The sequence below is a fragment of the Panthera leo genome, chromosome B3 (assembly GCF_018350215.1).
Source record: "Panthera leo isolate Ple1 chromosome B3, P.leo_Ple1_pat1.1, whole genome shotgun sequence".
In the NCBI taxonomy this organism is placed as follows: Eukaryota; Metazoa; Chordata; class Mammalia; order Carnivora; family Felidae; genus Panthera; species Panthera leo.
Genome location: NC_056684.1, coordinates 71,911,209 through 71,932,388, shown reverse-complemented (window position 1 = coordinate 71,932,388; position 21,180 = coordinate 71,911,209). Strand labels below are relative to the sequence as shown.

General features: G+C 40.6%; 1 protein-coding gene across 7 annotated transcripts in view; it reads left to right on the top strand.

Moving 5' to 3' along the window:
• Nucleotides 1-21,180, top strand: part of CHD8 (chromodomain helicase DNA binding protein 8) — a 61,555-nt gene that overhangs the window by 10,965 nt on the left and 29,410 nt on the right. For 3 of the 7 annotated variants that reach the window (XM_042942645.1, XM_042942641.1, XM_042942644.1), the window contains exons 2-5: nt 8,917-9,976; nt 10,830-11,201; nt 11,928-12,313; nt 13,714-13,828. In XM_042942645.1, the coding sequence (XP_042798579.1) occupies nt 9,134-9,976; nt 10,830-11,201; nt 11,928-12,313; nt 13,714-13,828 (1,716 nt within the window). In that variant the 5' untranslated portion in view covers nt 8,917-9,133. Of the gene's footprint in view, nt 1-2,347; nt 2,907-8,916; nt 9,977-10,829; nt 11,202-11,927; nt 12,314-13,713; nt 13,829-21,180 lie in introns of those variants that run through there. The other 4 variants (XM_042942646.1, XM_042942642.1, XM_042942648.1 and 1 more) reach the window with 4 other exon arrangements.

Genomic DNA, 21,180 nt, shown 5'->3' with positions numbered 1-21,180 from the left:
TATAGAGAACATGTCCAGGGTTAACACCACTGAATAGTCTGTTCAGGATGCTATAGTAGAACTCAAGTGTCTTCCATTGCTGAGTATTGTTGAGTTGGTTCTGGGTCTTTGCATTACCTCTTCAAAGTCAAAATTCCCTATAGGACTGTCCACTTAAAGTAGTTTGGGTCACATGTGTACTTTGTCTTTGCCAGGAAAAGGAGGTGACCCCCCCACCATCCAATTTCCCATCTTCTCCAACAGGCCACCCCCCTATAGTGGGAGGTAAGATCCAGCCTCCCATTGAGACTCCTGCCTTGAGCTAGTCTGCCAATATAGAAAAGGGGCTTTTGGTTGCTGAGCAGAAAAAAAAAAAAAATCAAATTGATACTATACAGCTTTTTTTTTCCTATATATATATATATATATATGGAGAGGGTAGAAGAAAAAGGTTATCAAGGAAGTAATTTCTTAAAAGATGAGGAGGAGTTAACTAAGGAAGTAAAGTGGGTCACAAAAAAGGAGTATTCAGGCAGTAGGGATAAGAGGAAAGTCAAAACAAAGCACAGAAATGGCAAACAGCATGAGACATTAGAGGAAACTAAGGAACTTTGTAGTTCAGTATTGCCAAAGTGTAAATCACAACAAAATTAGAGGAGATTGAAAAAATAGGTTAAGGCCAGACCCTTTAAGGAAGGCCTTGAATGCCATGTTAAAGCATTTTCTGATGGGCGGATGAGGAGCCACTGAAACAGAATGACATGAGCAGAACTGCGTTTCAGTTAGCTAACTGGCTACTGAATAGAGAATACATCTGGGAAATGAGGGGTTAGGGACACCGAAACACTTTAGGAGGCTGCTGTGGTAGTCCAGAAAAAAGCTGTATAGTGGAAATTTGATTTTTTTTCTGCTCAGCAACCAAAAGCCCCTTTCCTATATTGGCAGAATAGCCCAAGGTAGGAGCCTTAATGGGAGTCTGTGTGTATATATTTGTGTGTGTGTGTGTGTGTGTGTGTGTGTGTGTAACACACACACACACACACACACACACACACATATACACAAATATACTCCTACCTGTTGTGAGTTCTCTGAGGGTAGAAATTATGTCTTATTCACCTTTGATTCTCTAATATTTCCACATTAGTGTATTATACACTCAATAAATGTAGACATAGTGAAGAGGTATTTTTTGATGTCCATCTTAAGGGATAAATAAGATTTTGATAAGGCAAATAAATGAAAGAAGGATGGAATATAATTTGAAGGCAGTAGCATTAGCTAGGATATGAGAAAAATATATGACAACAATAAATTGGGGTTTTTATTTTGTTTTTTGGCTAGTATATGTGTAGAATAATGGGAAATAAGATTGGAAAAGCAAGATGTAGTCTTAAGATTTATATCTTAAGTAACAGGGAACCTTCAAACACTTATAAGCAGGAGACTGATTTGACTTTACTGTGTTTTAGGAAATTAATCTGGTAGCAGAATGGATTCATAGGAAAAGGGATCAGTTATGAAGTTTCTTTTTTTTACACAAGCAACTGCATAAATAAAGAGGTGACAGCAGAGATAAGAGAGTCAGATAATGAATCCTAACTTTCTTCTTAGTTTAATAGTTGAATCACTTATCTCTGTAAGCCTCAGTTTTCTCATCTGTACAAGAGGGTTGACTTGATATGATTGCCAAAGGCCCTGCCAGCTCCAAAATCCGTGTGTGATATATTGCAAGAGTCAATGGGACCTGGCAAATGATTGGATGGTGGATACAGGAGGTTTCAGAGATATCTTTGAGGTTTTAAGTCTGAGCGAATGGGAAAACAGAATTGCTACTTACAGGAGTGTTATTGGGTGTTCCTAACAATACCAGTAATGCTAGGATCTTTAAAAGTAGGAAATCTAAGGCCAAGTTGATCTCTTTCCTCAGTTGTGTCTTAGAGTACTGAAAATAGGATTTCATTGTTGATGCTGGTTACATTTCAGGGGAAACTAGTGGTCAGGAGGTAAGCAGCTGTTCTTAGCAATCGTTTACTTTTGAGGGATTTAAGCTTGGGCACCATCATTCTGGGGTTGACTAGGTTCATTGGGAATTAGAGTGGCCTCAAAGTGACATTGCAAAGTGGATACTGGCCAATATGTCAAACAGGCTGAATTTCAAAAGAAGTGATGTGGGGGTCAGAGATCAGGTTTAGGGGTGAGGAGTGGATGTGTGTTTTGGAAGGGAGGGGTCTGGGAATTGTTAGAGGGCACCTGGGATTACTTTCCAGAAAGTGATACTGCTGCCCAGAGGTTGGGGTATCAAGAATGCAAACCAGCATTATGTTTTTGGCAGAAAGAGTACTTATCTTTTAAAGGTAAAAGGCCCCATATTCCAGCAACTAGGCTGACTCATTCCCATTATGGTGTTAAGATTTGGCTCCTTTTAATGGGGAGTGGGATCCGGTATAGTCACTATAAGAGAGGGATAGACAGGGCTGCTAGAAGGTAGGGGATTCATTGGGAGGCGGAGTTGGCATAGTGTGGAACCCTCCCTCCCAAGTTTACGCTCTTTGGTGTGCAGAATACAGTGTAGGTGGTAGGGAATTTAATCCCCAGGACTAGTTTCCCGCAGCAGGAGATTGTGCTTCTGGCCAGGCCCCTTTTTTTTCAAGCAAGCTGCAGGCTTCGCCTCGGCCCTAGAAACCGGATAGGCCTCTCCGTGCGTTCTCAACCTAACCCGCGGTGGCGGGGGAGGGGGAAGCTCTCTCTAGTCCCGCCCTTTGCGCTGTTTTGCGTCCTTGCGCCTTTGGTGAGTGGCAGTAGGGTTTAGCCAATGAGGACGTGGGGCGGGCGGGAGCATCAAGTTAGGTTGCGCAGGAGAAGGGGGGGAACTGGTGCTGGAGAGACAGCGAGAGGGGCGAACCGGCCCCCCACGGCCACTGCAGGTAAAGGCACCTCTCTTACCCCGCTGGGGTGAGGCACAGCTTCTTTTCTCCTTCAGGTTTTGTCGGGCCTCCCAGCCTGTAGCTTCCGCCCTAACATTGCTCCCACCCGGGCATCCACACCCCCCCTCCCCCCCCCCCCCCCCCCCCCCCCGCATCTTCCCGTCTTGGCCATCCCCACCCTGGAGGGCACCCCGCTAGCTCCCTCCGTCAAGTGCATGTACCTCATTTCCATTTTGGAGGCGCCAGTTGCCTGAAATCTCCCCCCTTTGCTGTATGGGCCTTCCTGGCACCAACCCCGGCAGTATGAGCAGGTAATGTACCCGGGTCCCCGCCACCCCCACCTCCAGTAGCGTTTCCCTCTCAATCAAGCCCTCACTTCCTTACCTTTTTTCTTCTCTTCTTTTATATGAGTACATAATTTTTATAGTTTCTCTTTTAACCCCTGAATATACGTACATGCTTTTAGCTTTCATAGTTGCCTATTTTACTTTCTTTCCCTGTTTATTCAGAAAGGCTCACTTTACCAGCCATGTTTGCCCCCAAATGTCTATACCTCTGATTGAGGTGCGAGTGCTTTTTCCTTCAATAATTGGGAAAACAGAAACAGAGTAGCCACACATTTGGCATTGGGAATGGTGAAGATGTAGAAGATGGCCTAGGATCCTGATCTTCTTGAGGAAATCTTTTGAGTGGCTCCAAGTTGAGAGCTCCATTTCTTAGGGTCTGTGTCCTTCCATCCTGATCCCTTGCTGACCCTAAATTGTGATTACATTCACCTTGGATGCTTATTTCCCATTTCTTTATAAGATTTGAGACTCTTTGAGTCTTATAAATGTCTCCATGGTACAGTTTTTAAATTCTTCTTTTCAAAAATTACGTTGGTGATTTTCATTTTAGGCCTTCCGGTTATTTCAAGGGATTTCTCATTTAGATTGAGCTGCTTCTACCTATCTTGTGTTTCAATAACATGTGTATATGTCTGTCTTCAGCTGATCCTCTTGAAAGGATACAGTTTCCAATAACAAGATTTGTACTTTGAAGTAAAATAGTTCTTTTCCAAATCTTGGAGCAGTCAAAAGGTTAACTGGGCATGGGTGGTACTTTTTGGAAGTGCATATTACCCAAAAAAGTATTTTGGTAAATACTTTTTTGGTAAATACAGTATTTGTCACTGTGGCATTAGTTCATTATATTCTAAGAGGGTGGGCAGTACAGATAAGTCTGGAGAATGGATGTTTGTAGTTCATTTTATGTAATTTTATCTATTAGACAGCTAGACTAATCTCTGTTGCAGTGTTTCTCATCCATCGTAAACAATAAATTATGATAAACTCCCTTTTGAGAGACCATAAGAAGTCTTATCCTACCAGAGAGATGTTTGGTAACCCTTCCTAAACCAGGCATGCTTCTCCCATCACCCTCCCCCATCTCCCCATCCCCCAGTTGCCTTTTACAGGTCTTCAGTGGCCAAGATTTTGTTTGGTTTTACTTAGTATACCTAAACAATGAGATGTGTTTTCCTCTTCCATTTGATAAATATAAAATTATGACATTGAGTACACATTTCCAAACCGCACATACTTTTCAGCCCCTAGTTGAGAATCACTGCTTTGTTGAAAGGTATGGGGAGATTGCAATGAAAAGTAGATAATAGTATGAAACAAAGTCCTTTATGATCAGACAAGGTGTTTTTGAAATGGGCCAGGAGAAGGAGACCTGTAAAATAAAAACAGGAGAGTTGAGACTCTGTAGATTCCTTAAAAAACAAAAACAAAGCAAGAAGAGCTATAGTAAAGGTGATAAATCTGCAGAAGAACATCGGTTTATCCTTACTTCATGGAGGAGGAATAGTTGGAGGTGAAATGAAAGGCTATTGTATAAAGTATTTGTCTAGCATTAACTTGTTATATGGAGATTATAGATAGGTAGCCTTGGATTCTAACTTACTAGCATGTTCCATTTCTCCCCAACTCCTACCCACCCCACCAAGGTTTCTGTCATTAGTTTAAAATTATAGTAAGTGATCGGGCGCCTAGGTGGCTCAGTCGGTTAAGCGGCCGACTTTGGCTCAGGTCATGATCTCGCAGTCCGTGAGTTCAAGACCCGCGTCAGGCTCTGTGCTGACCGCTCAGAGCCTGGAGCCTGTTTCAGATTCTGTGTCTCCCTCTCTCTCTGACCCTCCCCCATTCATGCTCTGTCTCTCTCTGTCTCAAAAATAAATAAACGTTAAAAAAAAAATTAAAATTATAGTAAGTGATTAAGTGCAATCATCAAACTCTTGTCTTTCCTTTTGAGCATATACATATGTTTCTGTTTGGGGCAGTGATAGGCCAGCACCAGCTTTTCATTCTCGCTATGAAAAAAGGCTGATATGATTTCTTTATCTAGGCAGTTGTTTTACTGAGGGATATCTAAGTGCTTCGTGTATTTGAATGCTTAACATCTACTTATTGTTACTACCAGGATTTCAACCATAGAAAGAGAATTCATGTGATACATTGAGCTTGGTAGAAAAGACCAGATGTGGATATAGCCAGGATGACCCATGAAGTAGGAATAGATGGAGGGGTGAAGAAAATTAGAGGTATGTTGGGAGAAGGTTTCATCTTTTGAGAGTCAAGGACAACTTAAACATGGGAGTTAGAAAAGAAGCAGGAGACTAGGATTAAAAACATACATACAAGATGAATTAGGTCAGTAGAGGTGAGTTGATGTGACGGGACTGAGAAGTGGTGAAACTTGGTGGTGTGGCATGAAGTCACTGGTGATGTTTTTATTTTTGATTTTTTTAATGTTTATTTTTATTTTATTTACTTATTTTTAGTGTTCTATTTATTTTTGAGAGAGAGAGAGCTCACAAGCTAAGAGAGGGGCAGAGGGAGAGGGGGACAGAGAATCCAAAGTGGGCTTTGCACTGATAGCAGCGAGCCCAGTGTAGAGCTGGAATCATGAGTTCTACAAACCATGAGTTCACTTTGGCTCATGACCTGAGCCAAAGTTGGTCGCTTAACTGACTAAGCCACCCAGGTGCCCCCTTTTTAAATTTTTTTAAAGTTTATTTATTTTGAAAGAGCATGAGCAGGGGGAGGGGCAGAGAGAGAGGAAGAGAGAGAGACCCAGGCAGGCTCCATGCTGTCAGTGCAGAGCCCGACACAGGACTCGATGTCACAAACTATGAGATGTTGGGGCGCCTGGGTGGCTCAGTCAGTTGAGCGTCCGACTTCAGCTCAGGTCACGATCTTGCGGTCCGCGAGTTCGAGCCCCGCGTCGGGCTCTGGGCTGATGGCTCAGAGCCTGGAGCCAGCTTCCGATTCTGTGTCTCCCTCTCTCTCGGCCCCTCCCCCGCTCATGCTGTGTCTCTCTCTGTCTCAAAAATAAATAAACGTTAAAAAAAAAAATTTTTTAAAAAAACAAACTATGAGATGTTGACCCAAGCTAAAATCAAGAGTCAGACGCTTAACCATATGAGCCACCCAGGCGCCCCACTGGTGATGTTTTTAAACTATTGGGCCCAGACTGAACGAGGGGAAGAAGAAATTTGGCTCAAAAATTGGGGATGGGGATAAATGACAAATGCACTGATTGACCTTTGAAAACTTATACTTGAGTTGTATGAGGGTAAGGAAATATTTCAGAAACTGTTAGCCTACGTTTTTCCCATGAAAAAGGTGAGATTTCTGTCTGTGATTGAACTGCTGTGGAGGAAAGGAAGAGCATTGGGAGGAATAAATAGTAAGGAGTACTCCCTCTGCCCCAGTAAGGAGTACTGGAAAGGACAAAATTGCCCATGGAAGAAGAGGCAGTTTATAAACTTCTAAGTAGTGGAAACTTGTGTTATAGTTTTTATATGACACCTAACTGTTAGATTTTTTTTTTAGTGCAACATCTGTGACAGTGAATAGGAGATGAAAGCTAGCAGCAAAGTAGGGCATAACTAGAAAAAAGCTGATGTAGTTAAAACTATTGAGTAGATTTTTATTAAATCAAGAAATATGTATAACTTTTCTGATTGTCATTTTGAGCAACTTTGGGACAGGCATTAAATAGGAGAGGCTGGAGTGAGTTGGAATAGTTTAGCCAGAAGTAGGAAGTGATATGAATCCTGGGGGAGATGTGAAGGGTATACAATTACTGAAGCAAGGGAGATCTTGTTTAACATTGGTGGAGATGCCCTGTGTACACTATGATCAGTCTATTCTCTTTGTATCTGGGTTTCGGGGATATTTAGCCACATTATATTGTTTTATAACAATAACTGGAATAAGTTGAGGGGAAAAATAGTTTGTGGGTTGTGTGGAAAATTCTTTAGTAAAGTCTACGTACTGTGCCACTGACAAGTTTCTTCTCTGGTGTCTTTTAAGACAGAAGGTCTTATCAAGCAAGGCTTTCCTGAATTGTCAAGTGTTGACATCATATACAAAGAACAAAGGCTAGTTTTTCATGCATTTTAGCTATATGGTTGATGTACTTACAATACCTTGCTTTAGTTGTAACCTATTCTAACATTTTTATGAACTTAAATCCTCAGACTTGGATTTAGTAAACATGCTTTCATTTATTTGTAGGACAGTTTTTCAAGACGGGAAACTACTGTCTCCTCTTAGAATAGGGAGTACTATCGAATTTTTGTAAGGACTGAATGGTTCATTCCATATACTGCAAGCAAATATATTAATTCGTTAACTATTTTTTTGAGTAGCTACCATGTATGTGATATCCTCCTGGTTCTTTCGGGATCTGCAGATAAATAAGATGTGGTTCCTACCATCCGGGAACTTTTTGTCTCTTGGGGAAAGAGCAGCTGGGCTACCATGCAGGATTGTGCAGGGTGTGCATTGCACATATTCATTATCATCATTGATAACATGTTTAGTATGACAATTTCCAGCAGATGGCAGACAAGCATCTTAAGGAGCAGGCAGCTTTTTATAATTTGCACAAAGGAACATTTGGGCCTTCGGAGGATATGGGCAAGAGACTGGTCATTTTAGTTAACTGTTAAATATAAGTGCTTTAAATCAGGTGCGAATAACACTGGTGGGTATTTAAGGAAGGTGGGAGGACCAAGTCATCACAGATTGCTTTGTGGTTAAAGGGGCGGAGGTTCAGGGTTCTTTTAGAGTAGAAGGAAGATCTTTGAAGGTGGGAAAGATTTCAGATGGGAGAGATGCTTGGGAGTGGGGGTGGGGTGTTCTAGGCAGAAGCTACAGCATAATAGGCAAAGTCATGCAGATAGGAATCACATTAGGGGAACTGTGTAGTCTAGTTGGCCTGGAATGTAGGGTGTATATAGGAAACGATGAGAGAGAAAGTTGGGAATATAAGTGGAACTAAAATGTACAATTCTTTGAATTTTTTGCCAAAGAAGTTTTTGATCTTAAATATGAGAAAGGGGGGAAGGGACTTGAGAACAGAAATAGTATGGATAGATTGATATGTTAATTAGCACAAAGTTTGGGAAACTTCCTGGGTAAAATTACACTATAAGTATAGCAAGATTATACCGTGAGCTTTAGTTAAAAGCGGTTATTTTTGCCAGTAGTAAGTAAAAGCATATAAAATACAAGGGAAATTTATGAAATACAATATATTCAGAAACCTTTATCTACATTCAGAAGCCTTTATCTACATTCATTGAAATGTTGCTGGTATCTTGTAAAGCTCTGTCAACTTAACCTCAAATAGAAGGCGAATGAATGTTAAATTTCCTGATCTGTACCCAAGAATGATAATTATAAAGAAATGGACACAGACAGCAAAGCTCTTGACAGACAGAAACTTCAGAGTGTGTAGGTGTAAGCCCAAAAAGGGGGTTTTATTTCTTTTATAGATTTAGTTTGAAGCAAAAATGTGGGTATTCTCTCTGCTGTGTCTTTGTCCTCAGATTACCTCACGTTTCCCTCTTTTCTTGTTCTGATGCCAGTTGATATAAAGGGTAGTACCTAAGAAGGAGAGATTTTCTTTGAGGGCACCAACTTTGCTTATTTTTCATTTGTCTTCCTCACAACAGGAGTTTCACCATCTTCCTCTGAAGACCTAGCCATCTTGCTCCATGAAGGTCAGGACAATCTGACATGCACTTGTTTCTTGCCTCTTTTTACCTGAAGAGTAGTCCTCTTCCATTGTGTACATTTTTTTCTTAATAGGGGAGGGGAGGGGAGAGCCAGTACCCCCCCTCCCCTTCCCTCCCTAGACCTTGGGGAAGTACCCTCCATTGCTTTCCCAAGATGGCAGACCCCATCATGGATCTGTTTGATGACCCAAATTTATTTGGCCTGGACTCTCTGACTGATGACAGCTTCAACCAGGTCACACAAGACCCCATTGAGGAAGCCCTTGGACTGCCAAGCTCTCTGGACTCCTTGGATCAGATGAACCAGGAAGGTGGAGGTGGTGATGTGGGGAATTCATCAGCAAGTGACCTGGTCCCCCCACCAGATGAGACAGCCCCCACAGAACTTCCCAAAGAATCAACAGCTCCAGCTCCAGAATCTTTAACTTTGCATGATTATACCACTCAGCCCGTCAGCCAGGAGCAGCCAGCCCAACCTGTATTACAGACACCGACGCCAACATCAGGACTTTTGCAGGTCTCCAAGAGCCAGGAGATCCTGAGCCAAGGGAATCCTTTCATGGGTGTCTCTGCCACAGCTGTCTCTTCCAGTAGTGCTGGAGGGCAACCACCTCAGTCAGCCCCTAAGATTGTTATCCTTAAGGCCCCACCAAGCTCCTCAGTCACTGGTGCCCATGTGGCACAAATTCAGGCCCAAGGTATCACCAGCACAGCTCAGCCCCTGGTGGCTGGCACAGCCAATGGTGGAAAAGTTACTTTTACCAAAGTGCTAACCGGCACTCCCCTTCGACCAGGTGTTTCCATTGTCTCTGGTAATACAGTGTTGGCCGCCAAGGTCCCTGGGAACCAGGCTACTGTTCAGCGCATTGTCCAGCCCAGCCGACCAGTAAAGCAGCTGGTCCTACAGCCAGTTAAGGGTTCAGCTCCTGCTGGAAACCCTGGGGCCACAGGGCCCCCACTGAAGCCTGCAGTTACACTGACCTCTACACCTACCCAGGTGACTTGAGTGAAAGGGGGAGGTGAATTTTGGTTTAGTAGAGGGCCCAGCAACTGTGTGAGAAGAGAGCACATGAGACCAATCTCTAGAAAATCCTGTTTAAATTCTACCTTTGCTTTTTTTTTTTTTTTTAAAGTTAATGTTGACAACCCCGTATTTACTACTTACTAGATGAAAGCAGTTAATGTTAACATTTTTTGAGCTCTTATTACATGTTTACACTGTGCCTCGCTGGTGCTGAACAAGACAGACACGGTCCCTGTCCTTACAGAGCTCACGGTCTGCCAGGAAGGCAGACATTAAACAAGAATTCATAGTACTGTATAATATAAAGTTTTATGAGAAATATTGGATGCTGTGGGAACAGTCATTATTTATATTTACAAGACTTACAGAAGCTATATGTTTTCCCTGTTCTTACTGAGATTGTCCTTTATCCAGTGAAAAGGCTAGTTTCTATTGTAAGAAAGTAGAGGTTCTAACTTCTGAATAAAGGGCCAGATGAGTTTGTGGGGGAGGGGGTAGTATTAAGATAAGTAGGATCAGAGGAAAGAAGGTATGAGGAGGCTGGTTATAAAGACTTCGGTTCTAACAGACTGCCAAAAAATGGAATGACTACCTTAGAAGATAGCCTTCTGTGAGGAGTTTGTCAAAAATAGGGCCTGACACCCACTGGGCAGAGGTGATAGAAGACTCAGTCAGGACAGCTAGGAGGATGGACAAAATAAAATGTACTCTGTCTTCTGACTCTCAGTTTTTATGGTTCTAGGATGAGGAAAATTGGTGTAAATATTTAAGAGTATACCATTCTTTAATGTCGTGCCTCTCTTGCAATTTCCTTTCTTCACTCTAGGGTGAATCGAAACGCATCACCCTGGTCCTCCAGCAGCCACAGTCTGGAGGTCCCCAAGGACACCGGCATGTCGTTCTAGGGAGTCTACCAGGCAAGATAGTGTTACAGGGCAACCAGCTGGCAGCCCTGACTCAAGCCAAGAATGCTCAGGGGCAGCCCGCCAAAGTAGTAACTATCCAGCTGCAGGTGCAACAGCCACAGCAGAAAATCCAGATCGTACCACAGCCTCCATCATCGCAGCCTCAGCCACCGCCACCACCCTCCACCCAGCCAGTGACACTCTCCTCTGTGCAGCAGGCTCAGATAATGGGGCCGGGACAGAGCCCAGGGCAAAGACTTTCAGTACCGCTCAAGGTGGTGCTGCAGCCACAGGTGAGACTTCCACAGGGAGCAGGGAGGACCAACCTCCTGGCCCCTTGCTGTCACCCTCCACAACCACTCATTGTTGAATGTGGGGTCACTCTAGAGTCACGCCTCTGAACTGAAATGCAGTCTTTTATTCCTTTTACCAGTGGAAATTTTCTTTTAATTATGTCATGAAAAGATTTGAGGGTTATTGTTGGGTTTGGGTTAAGAGATGATTTGTCTAATATAAGTCTTTGAACTGTTTTATTTACAATCTTTTCCTACTATTGTGGAGTAAAAATGAATGGCAATATTCTTTCATTTAAAAGTTGTTTTAAAGAGGCCAGGTGATTGTCACTCCTCCCTCCCTCACCTCTCCCACCTCCCCCACCTCCAGAAAGGTAAAGGTAGGCCAAGAGTAGAATTTGAATTTTTTTACTTTTGGTCTAGCGATTAGTATTGGTTATATTGTTGGAAAATTTTCTAGAATAATGGAGATGGGTATTGACATTAGAAGCATGTCTAAAGGATATTGAAGTTTGGCATAATTCTTGCCTTTTCTCATCTCTTTCCCACTAAAAAACACCTTTGTTTGTTTGTTTAAATGTGTCTAGGTTCAGTCAGACTTGGTCTGAATCTGGTTCTTGAGGAATTAGAGATCAAAAGTTTCTAGCCTATCTGCTTTAGAGCTGGATTTTATTTAGGCCATGTAGCTACAAGCATGTTGAAATTTTAGTGTCTTTATTTCTGTAGGCTGGTTCTTCCCAAGGGGCCTCTTCTGGGCTGTCCGTAGTTAAAGTTCTAAGTGCCAGTGAAGTGGCAGCTCTGTCTTCACCAGCAAGCTCTGCTCCTCATACGGGGGGCAAGATAGGAATGGAGGAAAACCGCAGGCTGGAGCACCAGAAGAAGCAAGAGAAGGCAAATCGGATTGTAGCAGAGGCTATTGCTAGGGCCCGTGCCCGGGGTGAGCAGAACATACCTCGAGTCCTAAATGAGGATGAGTTGCCCAGTGTTCGGCCTGAGGAAGAAGGTGAAAAGAAACGCAGGAAGAAGAGCAGTGGGGAGAGGCTCAAGGAAGAAAAGCCAAAGAAGAGCAAAACATCGGGTACCTCCAAAACTAAGGGCAAGAGTAAGCTGAAGTGAGTACAACCCTCTGCTTTTTTGTTGGGGCCTTTGAGGGCAGTGTACTTGTTTTTAAATGAAAAGGTTTATGTGTATTATTATTTATTTATTTTTGAAAGAGAGAGCGCAAGCTGGAGAGGGACAGAGAGAGAGGGAGACGCAGAATCCAAAGTAGGCTCCAGGCTCTGAGCTGTCAGCACAGAGCCTGATGTGGGGCTCGAACCCATGAACCGCGAGATCATGACCTGAGCCGAAGTGGGACGCTTAACCTACTGAGCCACCCAGGCACCCCCAGCGCACTTGTTTTTAAATTAGTTGCTAGAGCATGTGACTCTTGATGTCGGGGTTATAAGTGTGAACCCCCGCATTGGGTGTAGAGATTACATTAAAGAAATCTTTAAAATAAACAAATAAGTAACTAAGTAAGTAAGTAAGTTACTGTTGAGAGGAACTACTTGTATTTAGCAGCTACATAGTTCAAGGTAATCTGTTTGTCATAGAGGATAATAAGGCCTTTCTTTTCTCTATCCCAATGCTTTTATGATTTGTTAAACAGAAATTTGCAAATTAGCGTATTTTGAAAGAGAAACACCAAGGCACAGGAAAGATAGCCAACTATTGTGTTGGGAGTTATGTTAAAAGTTGACTATGTTTGTGTATGTCTTCCTGATTTTATATCGCTGTGGTGTGAGATTTCTCACTATCCCCCCTACCACCCACATCAGTAAAAGAGCTGCTGGAGATGTAGCTGCCCTGTTCTTGCATCTCATCTGTGAACTAGAGAAGATTTCAGCAACGAGTGTCAGCCTGAAGCAGTGTTGTCAGAACCAGGGCTTGTCACGTTTGAGCGTCCCCTCTTTCTCATCCACGTCTTGTAGCCTCATTCCTTTCTCCCTAACTTCTACCCCTGGGAGTCTTCAGGCTTTGTGGTGGAATTATAATAATGCTTTATATTTGCAGAAGATTTTTCAGCTTTTAAGAAAAAATTCATGTGTCCTATCTTAGTTCATCCTCAACAACTGTCAACCAGGTATTGTCATCAGTGTTTATTGTATAAATAAGGAAGCTAATGCCCAGCTAGTGACAGACCTGAAACTAAAAGTGAGGCCTTGCAGTTCTTGGCCCAGTATTTATTCCACTGTCTTAGCCACCTTTCTTCAGGTATTTGTGAGTACAGTAGTAGCAAGGATTTGTCAAATCTGATGTAAAGGTCAGCCCGTGGCTTAGATACCCCAGTATCTTCTTTTTTCAGACACCTTGCTGTATAGCTGTGTGTCCCCTCAACTCCTCAACTGAAGAGCTAGACACTTCTATCAGGAAGTTTCATTCATATACGATGGGTTAGGTTAATTATATTTTTTATCTCCTAAATGAATTTGGCCCTTACTGAAAATGAATTTGGTTTTTCCTTTTTTAGCACCATCACCCCTGTGGTGGGTAAAAAGAGAAAGCGTAATACTTCATCTGATAATTCAGATGTAGAAGTCATGCCTGCCCAGTCACCCCGGGAAGATGAAGAAAGCAGCATTCAGGTAAAAGGATCCCAAACGAACTTAGTAGATAAATCATGTTTAATTCTGGCAGACAAACCAGGAATAGATACGAGAGACTATGAGCCTATGTACATTTTAAGAATGTTTCTATAAGAGAGGTAGGCCTAAAAGGTAAAAGAGGTGGGGCCTGGTCATGGTTGTCTCTTTTAAATGTTGAGGTTTTTTTAGCTAAAAAGCAATTACTATACAAATAACAATACTCATTTCCAAAATTCTAGTGTTTCAAAAACTAAGCAAGTATGCAATAATGTGCATGGTTGTTGTTATGGCTCTGTCAGTACTTTGGTTTCTCTTAGAACTGTCCATCTATCTATTTGCCTTACCTTTTCTACACTTCAGGGTTCTGACTCTCTGAACTGGGTGCTTAGGCACAGTGTTTTTTCCTACCTTTTGAAGATGAGAAACATTGAAAGAAAATAAAAGAAGCTGGACCAGAAGCTGGACTAAACTTAGTCCTCTGTCTCTCATTGTTGCTTTACGGTACCACTTTTGGCTCTAGTTTCCAACCATACAAAGAACCTGGTATTAAGATTTGGGAGACCCATGGTTCTTCTAAGTAGCACTGTGGGCCTGGCAGATTTACTTAGCTTCTATGTCTGTGTCTGAATTTTTCCTTAGTAAATGAAGGTTTGGACTAAACGAACCTTAAGTGCTTCTCTAGCTGTTAATGTTTATAAATGCGTACCTTCTTTCTTGATACACGTTCAGTACATTGGCTAACTGATACCTGGGTTTTTCTGGGGAAATTAACATGTGAGAATAGCCAAGAAATTATTGAAAAGAAAATTGAGGCAAAAATTATCTTTAACAGACATTAGAGCATATTATGATATAATAATTACTAAGAGTTTGGAATCAGAGAAGAAATAACATTAATAAAGATAATAGAGGGGCACCTGGGTGGCTCAGTTGGTTAAGCTTTCCTGCTTCGGCTCAGGTGATGATCTCAGTGGTTGTTGAATTCGAGCCCTGCGTCAGGCTCTGCACTTTCAGCACTGAGCGTGCTTCTGATTCTCTCTCTGCTCCTTGCTTGTGTTCTCTCTCTCTCTCTCTCTCTCTCTCTCTCTCTCTCTCTCCAAAATAAATAAATAAACATTTAAAATAAAGAGAATAGAGTCTAGAAATAGATTCAAATGGTTATGAGAATTTAGTATATGAATTTAAATGCCATTTTAAATCAGTGGAAAGAAAAAAATATTAAATTATGTTAGAACAACTGGAAAAAAAAAACTGGATTTCTTGTGTCATTCCTCAAATACTAGTTTAATCAAAGGTCCAAATGTAAAACTTGAAATCATGAACTTTCTATAAAACATGGATGGATTTTTAAAATAATTATCAAGTAAAGTAGATCTTTGTAAGGGGGCATTAAAATTCATAATTCATAAATGGAACATTTATTTGACTATATAAAAATTATACATGTATAACAAATAACTCTACAAATAATGTAGTGGCTAAGAGCATAAACTCTGGAGCAAGAATTCCTCGATTCTCATCTTAACTCTACTAATATTGTCACTTCAGGCAAGTTTATTTAACCTCTTGGTGCCCCGATTTCCTTATTTCTAAAATGCAAGTAATAATGCCTACCAAGTAGAGTTATTAGGAGTATTAAATGTAAGCATTTATGAAGGAGAGAGAACAGTGCTTAGCTCATGGTAAGAGAGCATAGAAAGAGTTATGTATGTATATGTTAAATAAAGGGCTAAATTAAAAAAGTAAAGGCAAATCGTTGTAATACAAGAAATACAAAATTTTAAAGGTGGTGGATTAGTTTGCTAGGGTTGCCATGATAACATACCACAGACTGTGTGGCTTAAACAGTAGAAATTTATCCTCTCACAATTCTGAAGGCTTAGAAGTCCAAGATCAAGGGGTCGGCAAGTTTGGTTACCTTTTAAGACCTCTTTCCTTGGCTTATAGATGGCTACTTTCTCACTGTGTTCTTACCTTGTCTTTTCTTCGTGCATAAATCCCTGGTGTCTTTCCATGTGTCCAGATTTCCTCTTCTACGGATGTCAATCGAGTTGAACTAGGGCCCACCCTGTCAGTCTCATTTTAACTTACTTCTCTAAAACTCTTGTCTCCAAATACAGTCACATTCTGAGGTGTACTAGGGATTAGGTTTTCAACATAAGAATTTTGGGGGATATAATTTAGCCCATTATAAATGGTAATGCCAGTGTTGGCAGTGGATTTAAGGAACAGCAAGCAGCTGATGGGAGTGTTGAAACAATCTTTTTGGTGAGTCAGTGTTTCAGTATGTAACAATTTGAAATGTCAATGCCTTTTGACTCCGTGATTCTGCATCTAGGAAACTCAAAAGTATGTAATGATGTATGTGTATCATAGCAATATTTGCAATAGCAGAAATGGCCAAAAATTCACTGTCTGTGGTGGAGAAATAGTTAATAAAATTCTGAAAATCCATGCACTAGAACACTACATGGAAGGGAGCCTGGGTGGCTCAGTCATTTGAGCATCCGACTCTTGGTTTCGGCTCACGTCATCATCTCGCAATTTCATGATATTGAGCCCCGTGTTGAGCCCACGCTGTGCGCTGCCCACATGGAACCTGCTTGGGATTCTCTGCCCCTCCCCCACTCAGGCTGTCTCTGTCTCTCTCTCTCAAAAAAAAAAAAAAAAAAAAAAAAGGAATACTACCTGGCAATTAAAAACAATGAAATAGAGGGGCGACTGGCTGGCTCAGTCAGTAGAGCATGTGACTCTTGATCTTGGGGTCTTGAGTTCAAGACCCACTTTGGATGTAGAGATTACTAAAAAGAAAGAAAGATAAAATAAAGCATTAAAAAAATAAAGGGGCACATGGGTGGTTCAGTCAGTTAAGCATCTGACTCTTCATTTCAGCTCAGGTCATGATCCCAGGATTGTTAGACTGAGCCCTGTGTCGGGCTCCGTGCTGAGCATAGAGCCTGTTTGGGATTCTCTCTCTCCTTCTCTTTCTGCCCCTCCACTGCTTGTACGTGCACTTGGCTTCTCTCTCTCAAGATAAAATAAATATTTAAAAATAAAATGAAAACAATGAAGTAGAGTAGGTGTGCTTATTGTGGAAAACTCTCCATATTAAATGAAAAAAAAATCTAGGTGTAGAATAATATATATACTCTCTCTTTAATAACATTTAGAGAGTGTGTGTGTATGTGTGTGTGTATGTGTGTGTATACAAATAATACATGTTTATATATCCATTTTTTTTTCCTGGAAGGATGCACAAATATTTTTAGGAGAATGTTGAAGAGTAAGTGGGTCATGATTACCATGCTCTCATTTTTGTACTTTGGAACTTTTAAACCTCATGACCATTTGCCTTTTTGTTTTTTAGGTTAAAAAAATATATATGTGAGAAAAATTACAGTAGGGCACAGAAGTAGACACTATGAATATCTCCCAGTCTAGACCCCAGCCTCACAGTCCCCCACTTCTCTTCCCCAGAGGTAACCTCTGTTACCAATATTTTGTGTATCCTTCCAGAAATATTCTTTACTTTCATGAACATTACTTCCACTAATAGGGAATATTGTATTTATATGTACTTTTCTATACAGTCCTTATTTTCTCCAATAATGTATCTTGGAGATTATTCTTTATCAGGAAAGATCAATCTAGCCCACCTTCTTTGTGTTATGAAAATTTGAAATGTACACCAGAGTAGAGAGGTAATTTAATGAAGTCCTGTGTTCCATCACCCCAAAAATTCTCTTGTACTCACTTCAGTTAGGCTACCCTCTTCCCATAGGCAACCGTTGTTCTGATTTCTCTTTACCATAGATTAAACTTAACCTATTCTTGAACTTCATGTAAACAGAATGACAGTATGATTCCATTCTTTCAGCATAATGTTTATCCATTCTTCTATTGATGGGCATTTGGGTTGTTTCCTGTTTGGACCTGTTGTGAATAAGGCTGCAGTGAACAGTCTTAGTCGTACTTTGTGGACACAGGTTTTCATTTTTCATAGCTAAATCTAAGGAATAGCATTGATAGACCAGAGGGTAGTTATACATATAAACGTATAACTTTGTAAGAATCTGTCAACTTTTTTTAGTATTATTTTATTTTACATTTATTTTTGAGAGGCAGAGAGAGTGTGAGTGGGGGAGGAGCAGAGAGAGAAGGAGACACAGAATCCAAAGCAGGCTTCAGGCTCAGAGCAAGCTGTCAGCACAGAGCCCGACACAGGAGAGAGAAAATCCGAAGCAGGCTCAGCACTATAGGGCTCGAACCTATGAACCATGAGATCATGACCTGAGCTGAAGTCAGACCCTTAACTGACAGAGCCACCCAGGTGCCCCAAACATCTGCCAACTTCTAAAGTGATTGTGTCATTTTACATTTTCACCACTAATGAGAGTTCCAGTTCCACATCTTCAGTATTTGGTGTTGTCAACTACCCCATTTTTTTTTCTTTTTTTCTTTAAAACAGAGAATTGGGTGCAGTGTGAGAGTGGGGAGGGCAGAGGGAGAGAGAGAATCTTAAGCAGACTCCATGCTTAGTGCAGAGCCCAACATGGGACTTGATCCCACAACCCTGGGATCATGACCTGACCTGAAATCAAGAGGACACTCAACTGACTGAGCCACCCAGGTGCCCCTACCCCATTCTTTTTCTTTTTCTTTTTCTTTTTTTCTTTTTCTTTTTCTTTTTCTTTTCCTTTTTCTTTTTTTTATTTTAAAACATATTTATTTATTTTGAGAGAGAGAGAAAACGTGCACATATGCATGCACGATTGTGTGAGCAGGGGAGATTTTTAAACATTTTATCTGGAGAGAAAGTGTGTGTGTGTGCTTGTGCGTGGGGGAGGAGCAAAGAGAGAGAGAGGAAGAGAGAATCCCAAGCAGGTTCTACGCTGTTGGCGCAGAGCCCAGTGCGGGGCTTGATCCCAGGAACTTCAAGATCGTGACCTAAGCTGAAATCAAGAGTCAGGCACTTAACCAACTGAGCCCATTCTTTTTAAATAGTTCTATAACAGTGGCGTCTAGGTGGCTCCGTTGATTTTGGATTTTGGCTCAGATCATGATCTCATGGTTTGTGAGTTCGAGCCCTATAGTGAGTGCTGATCCTGCTTGGGATTTTCTCTCTCCTCCTCTCTCTGCCCCTCCCCCCCCCCACCCTCAAAAAAAAAAAAGAAGAAAGAAAAAACCTTAAAAACAGTAAATAGTTGTGTAGCATTCCAGTTTGTACTGTAATTTGTTTAACCAGTCCCCTATTGATGAGCATTTAGGTTTTCTCTGCTCTTCTACTACCACAAATAATGCTACAAAGATTTGTATACTTGTTCAGATTTATTTGTAGGCTAATACCTTTGAAGTGGAATTGCTGGACCAAAAGGTATTTTCAGATTTTCTTTTATAGAGGTTATGTCCATGTGCGTTCTCACGGAGTTCCTCTTTCAATATTTGATCAGACTTTCTGATTTTTGCCAGTCTGTTAGGTGAAAAAAAAAAAGTATCTCCGTTTAGTTTTCAGTTGTAATTGTTTTATTATTATGAGTGTGAGCATCTTTTTACATTTAAGACCTTTTTTTCCCACTGTATCCATGTTATTTGCCTATCTTTCTGTTGTGTTATGGATCTTTTTTTAGTCACTCAAAAGAACTCTGCTTAGGATATGTATCATGTGATGTTTTCCTCCTCAATTCATTATTTGTCTCAGCTTTGTTACGATATTATATAAATATCTTAAATTTGCAAGGTCAAATTTATCAATTTATTAGAAACACCTTCCCTACTACAGGATTATTAAAAAATTCTTCCTCATTTTCTTTCAGAAATGTTATGTCTTTTCTGGGGTGCCTGGGTGGTTCTGTCATTTAAGCATCCAACTCTTGATCTCAGCTCAGGTCTTGATCTCAGGGTTGTGAGTTCAAGTCCCATGTGGCGGGGGTGGGGGAGGAAGCTTGAACTTAAAGAGAAAAAGAAATGTTATATCTTTTCTTTATAAGATTTTTAAGATCTTTTAAATTTTTTATTTTTATGTAATTTAGTTTCACCCTCTAGATGGATGGCCATTTGTTTCCATTCCCATTTATAGAATAATCTACTTTTTCCTCACTCATTAGAGGTGCTATTTTTATTATGTTCTAAATCCACAAAAGTATTTTAGTCTATATTTGGACATTATTTCATTGACCTGTTTGTCTTGGAGAGGTACCAACCCTTGTTAATTAGTATAGCTCTGTATTGTCCTTAAAATCTGGTAAGGCCAAGCACACTTTTTAAATTTTTTCTGGTTATTCTTAGATGTCTTTTTCTTTCTTTGAATTTTGGGATCAGCTTATCTAATTAAGAAGTTTTATTTTGTCCAATTCATGTAATTAGAATTGATTCTTCTTATTCCAGAACAATGTATTTTACTATTTATTCAAGTCTTTTTTAAGTCCTCTGGGAGTGTTTTAAAGTTTTTTACATATAGATTTTATATATTTCTTACTAAATTTAATTGTTTAGATAAATAATCTTTTTGTTTTCATATATAGCATCTTTTCTTTTATATATTTTATGGCTCAGTCTATATAAGAATGGTATTGATTTTTTAAAATTGGTGTTATCTCCCAGGGAAGTTTGCTTAATATCAGTAGTTCGACATCTGATAATTCATTTAATTCTTCTGGGTTTTTCAGGGATATAGTCATGATTGAAAAATAATAATTTTATCTCTCCATCCTTCCCAGTTTTTTATCATGAGCTATAAAGTATTACTTAAAAAATGTTTTGCTCAGCCACTTGAAAGAGTAAGGTAAATCTAAATGTATCGATACAGAAAACATCTTTAAGAAATATTATTAACAGAAAAGTGGCAGAACAATACTATAATCATCACATGGTATGATTCTATTTATTAAAACAAAAAAACCTAGAATGAAAAGAAACAAAAACCAGAAACAAAACATTCTTGCACCTTTGCACTTCAGGTTTGCTCCTTGTGGAAAGTACATTGCACCTTGCAGGTTGAGTCGTGTTGCAGTTTATTAGAGCTTCTTGCCAGTAGTACCCAGGTTACTTTCAGGTGGATTCTTGTTCTTTGATTTGACTTTGGCCTAGGTCATGATCTCGTGATTCGTGAGTTCGAGCCCCACAACTGGCTCGGTGCTGACAGCTCGGAGCCTGAAGCCTGCTTCCAGATTCTGTGTCTCACTCTGTCTCTGCCCTTCCCCTGCTCATGCTCTGTCTCTCTCTGTCTCTCAAAAATAAATGTTAAAAAAAAAAAAAAAAATTCAGCAAATGAATAGGAATTTGGTACATAAAATAAATTGCGTGATTTGACATCACATAAGTTGGTAAATAAGTTCTTTATCTTTTGGTTTGAT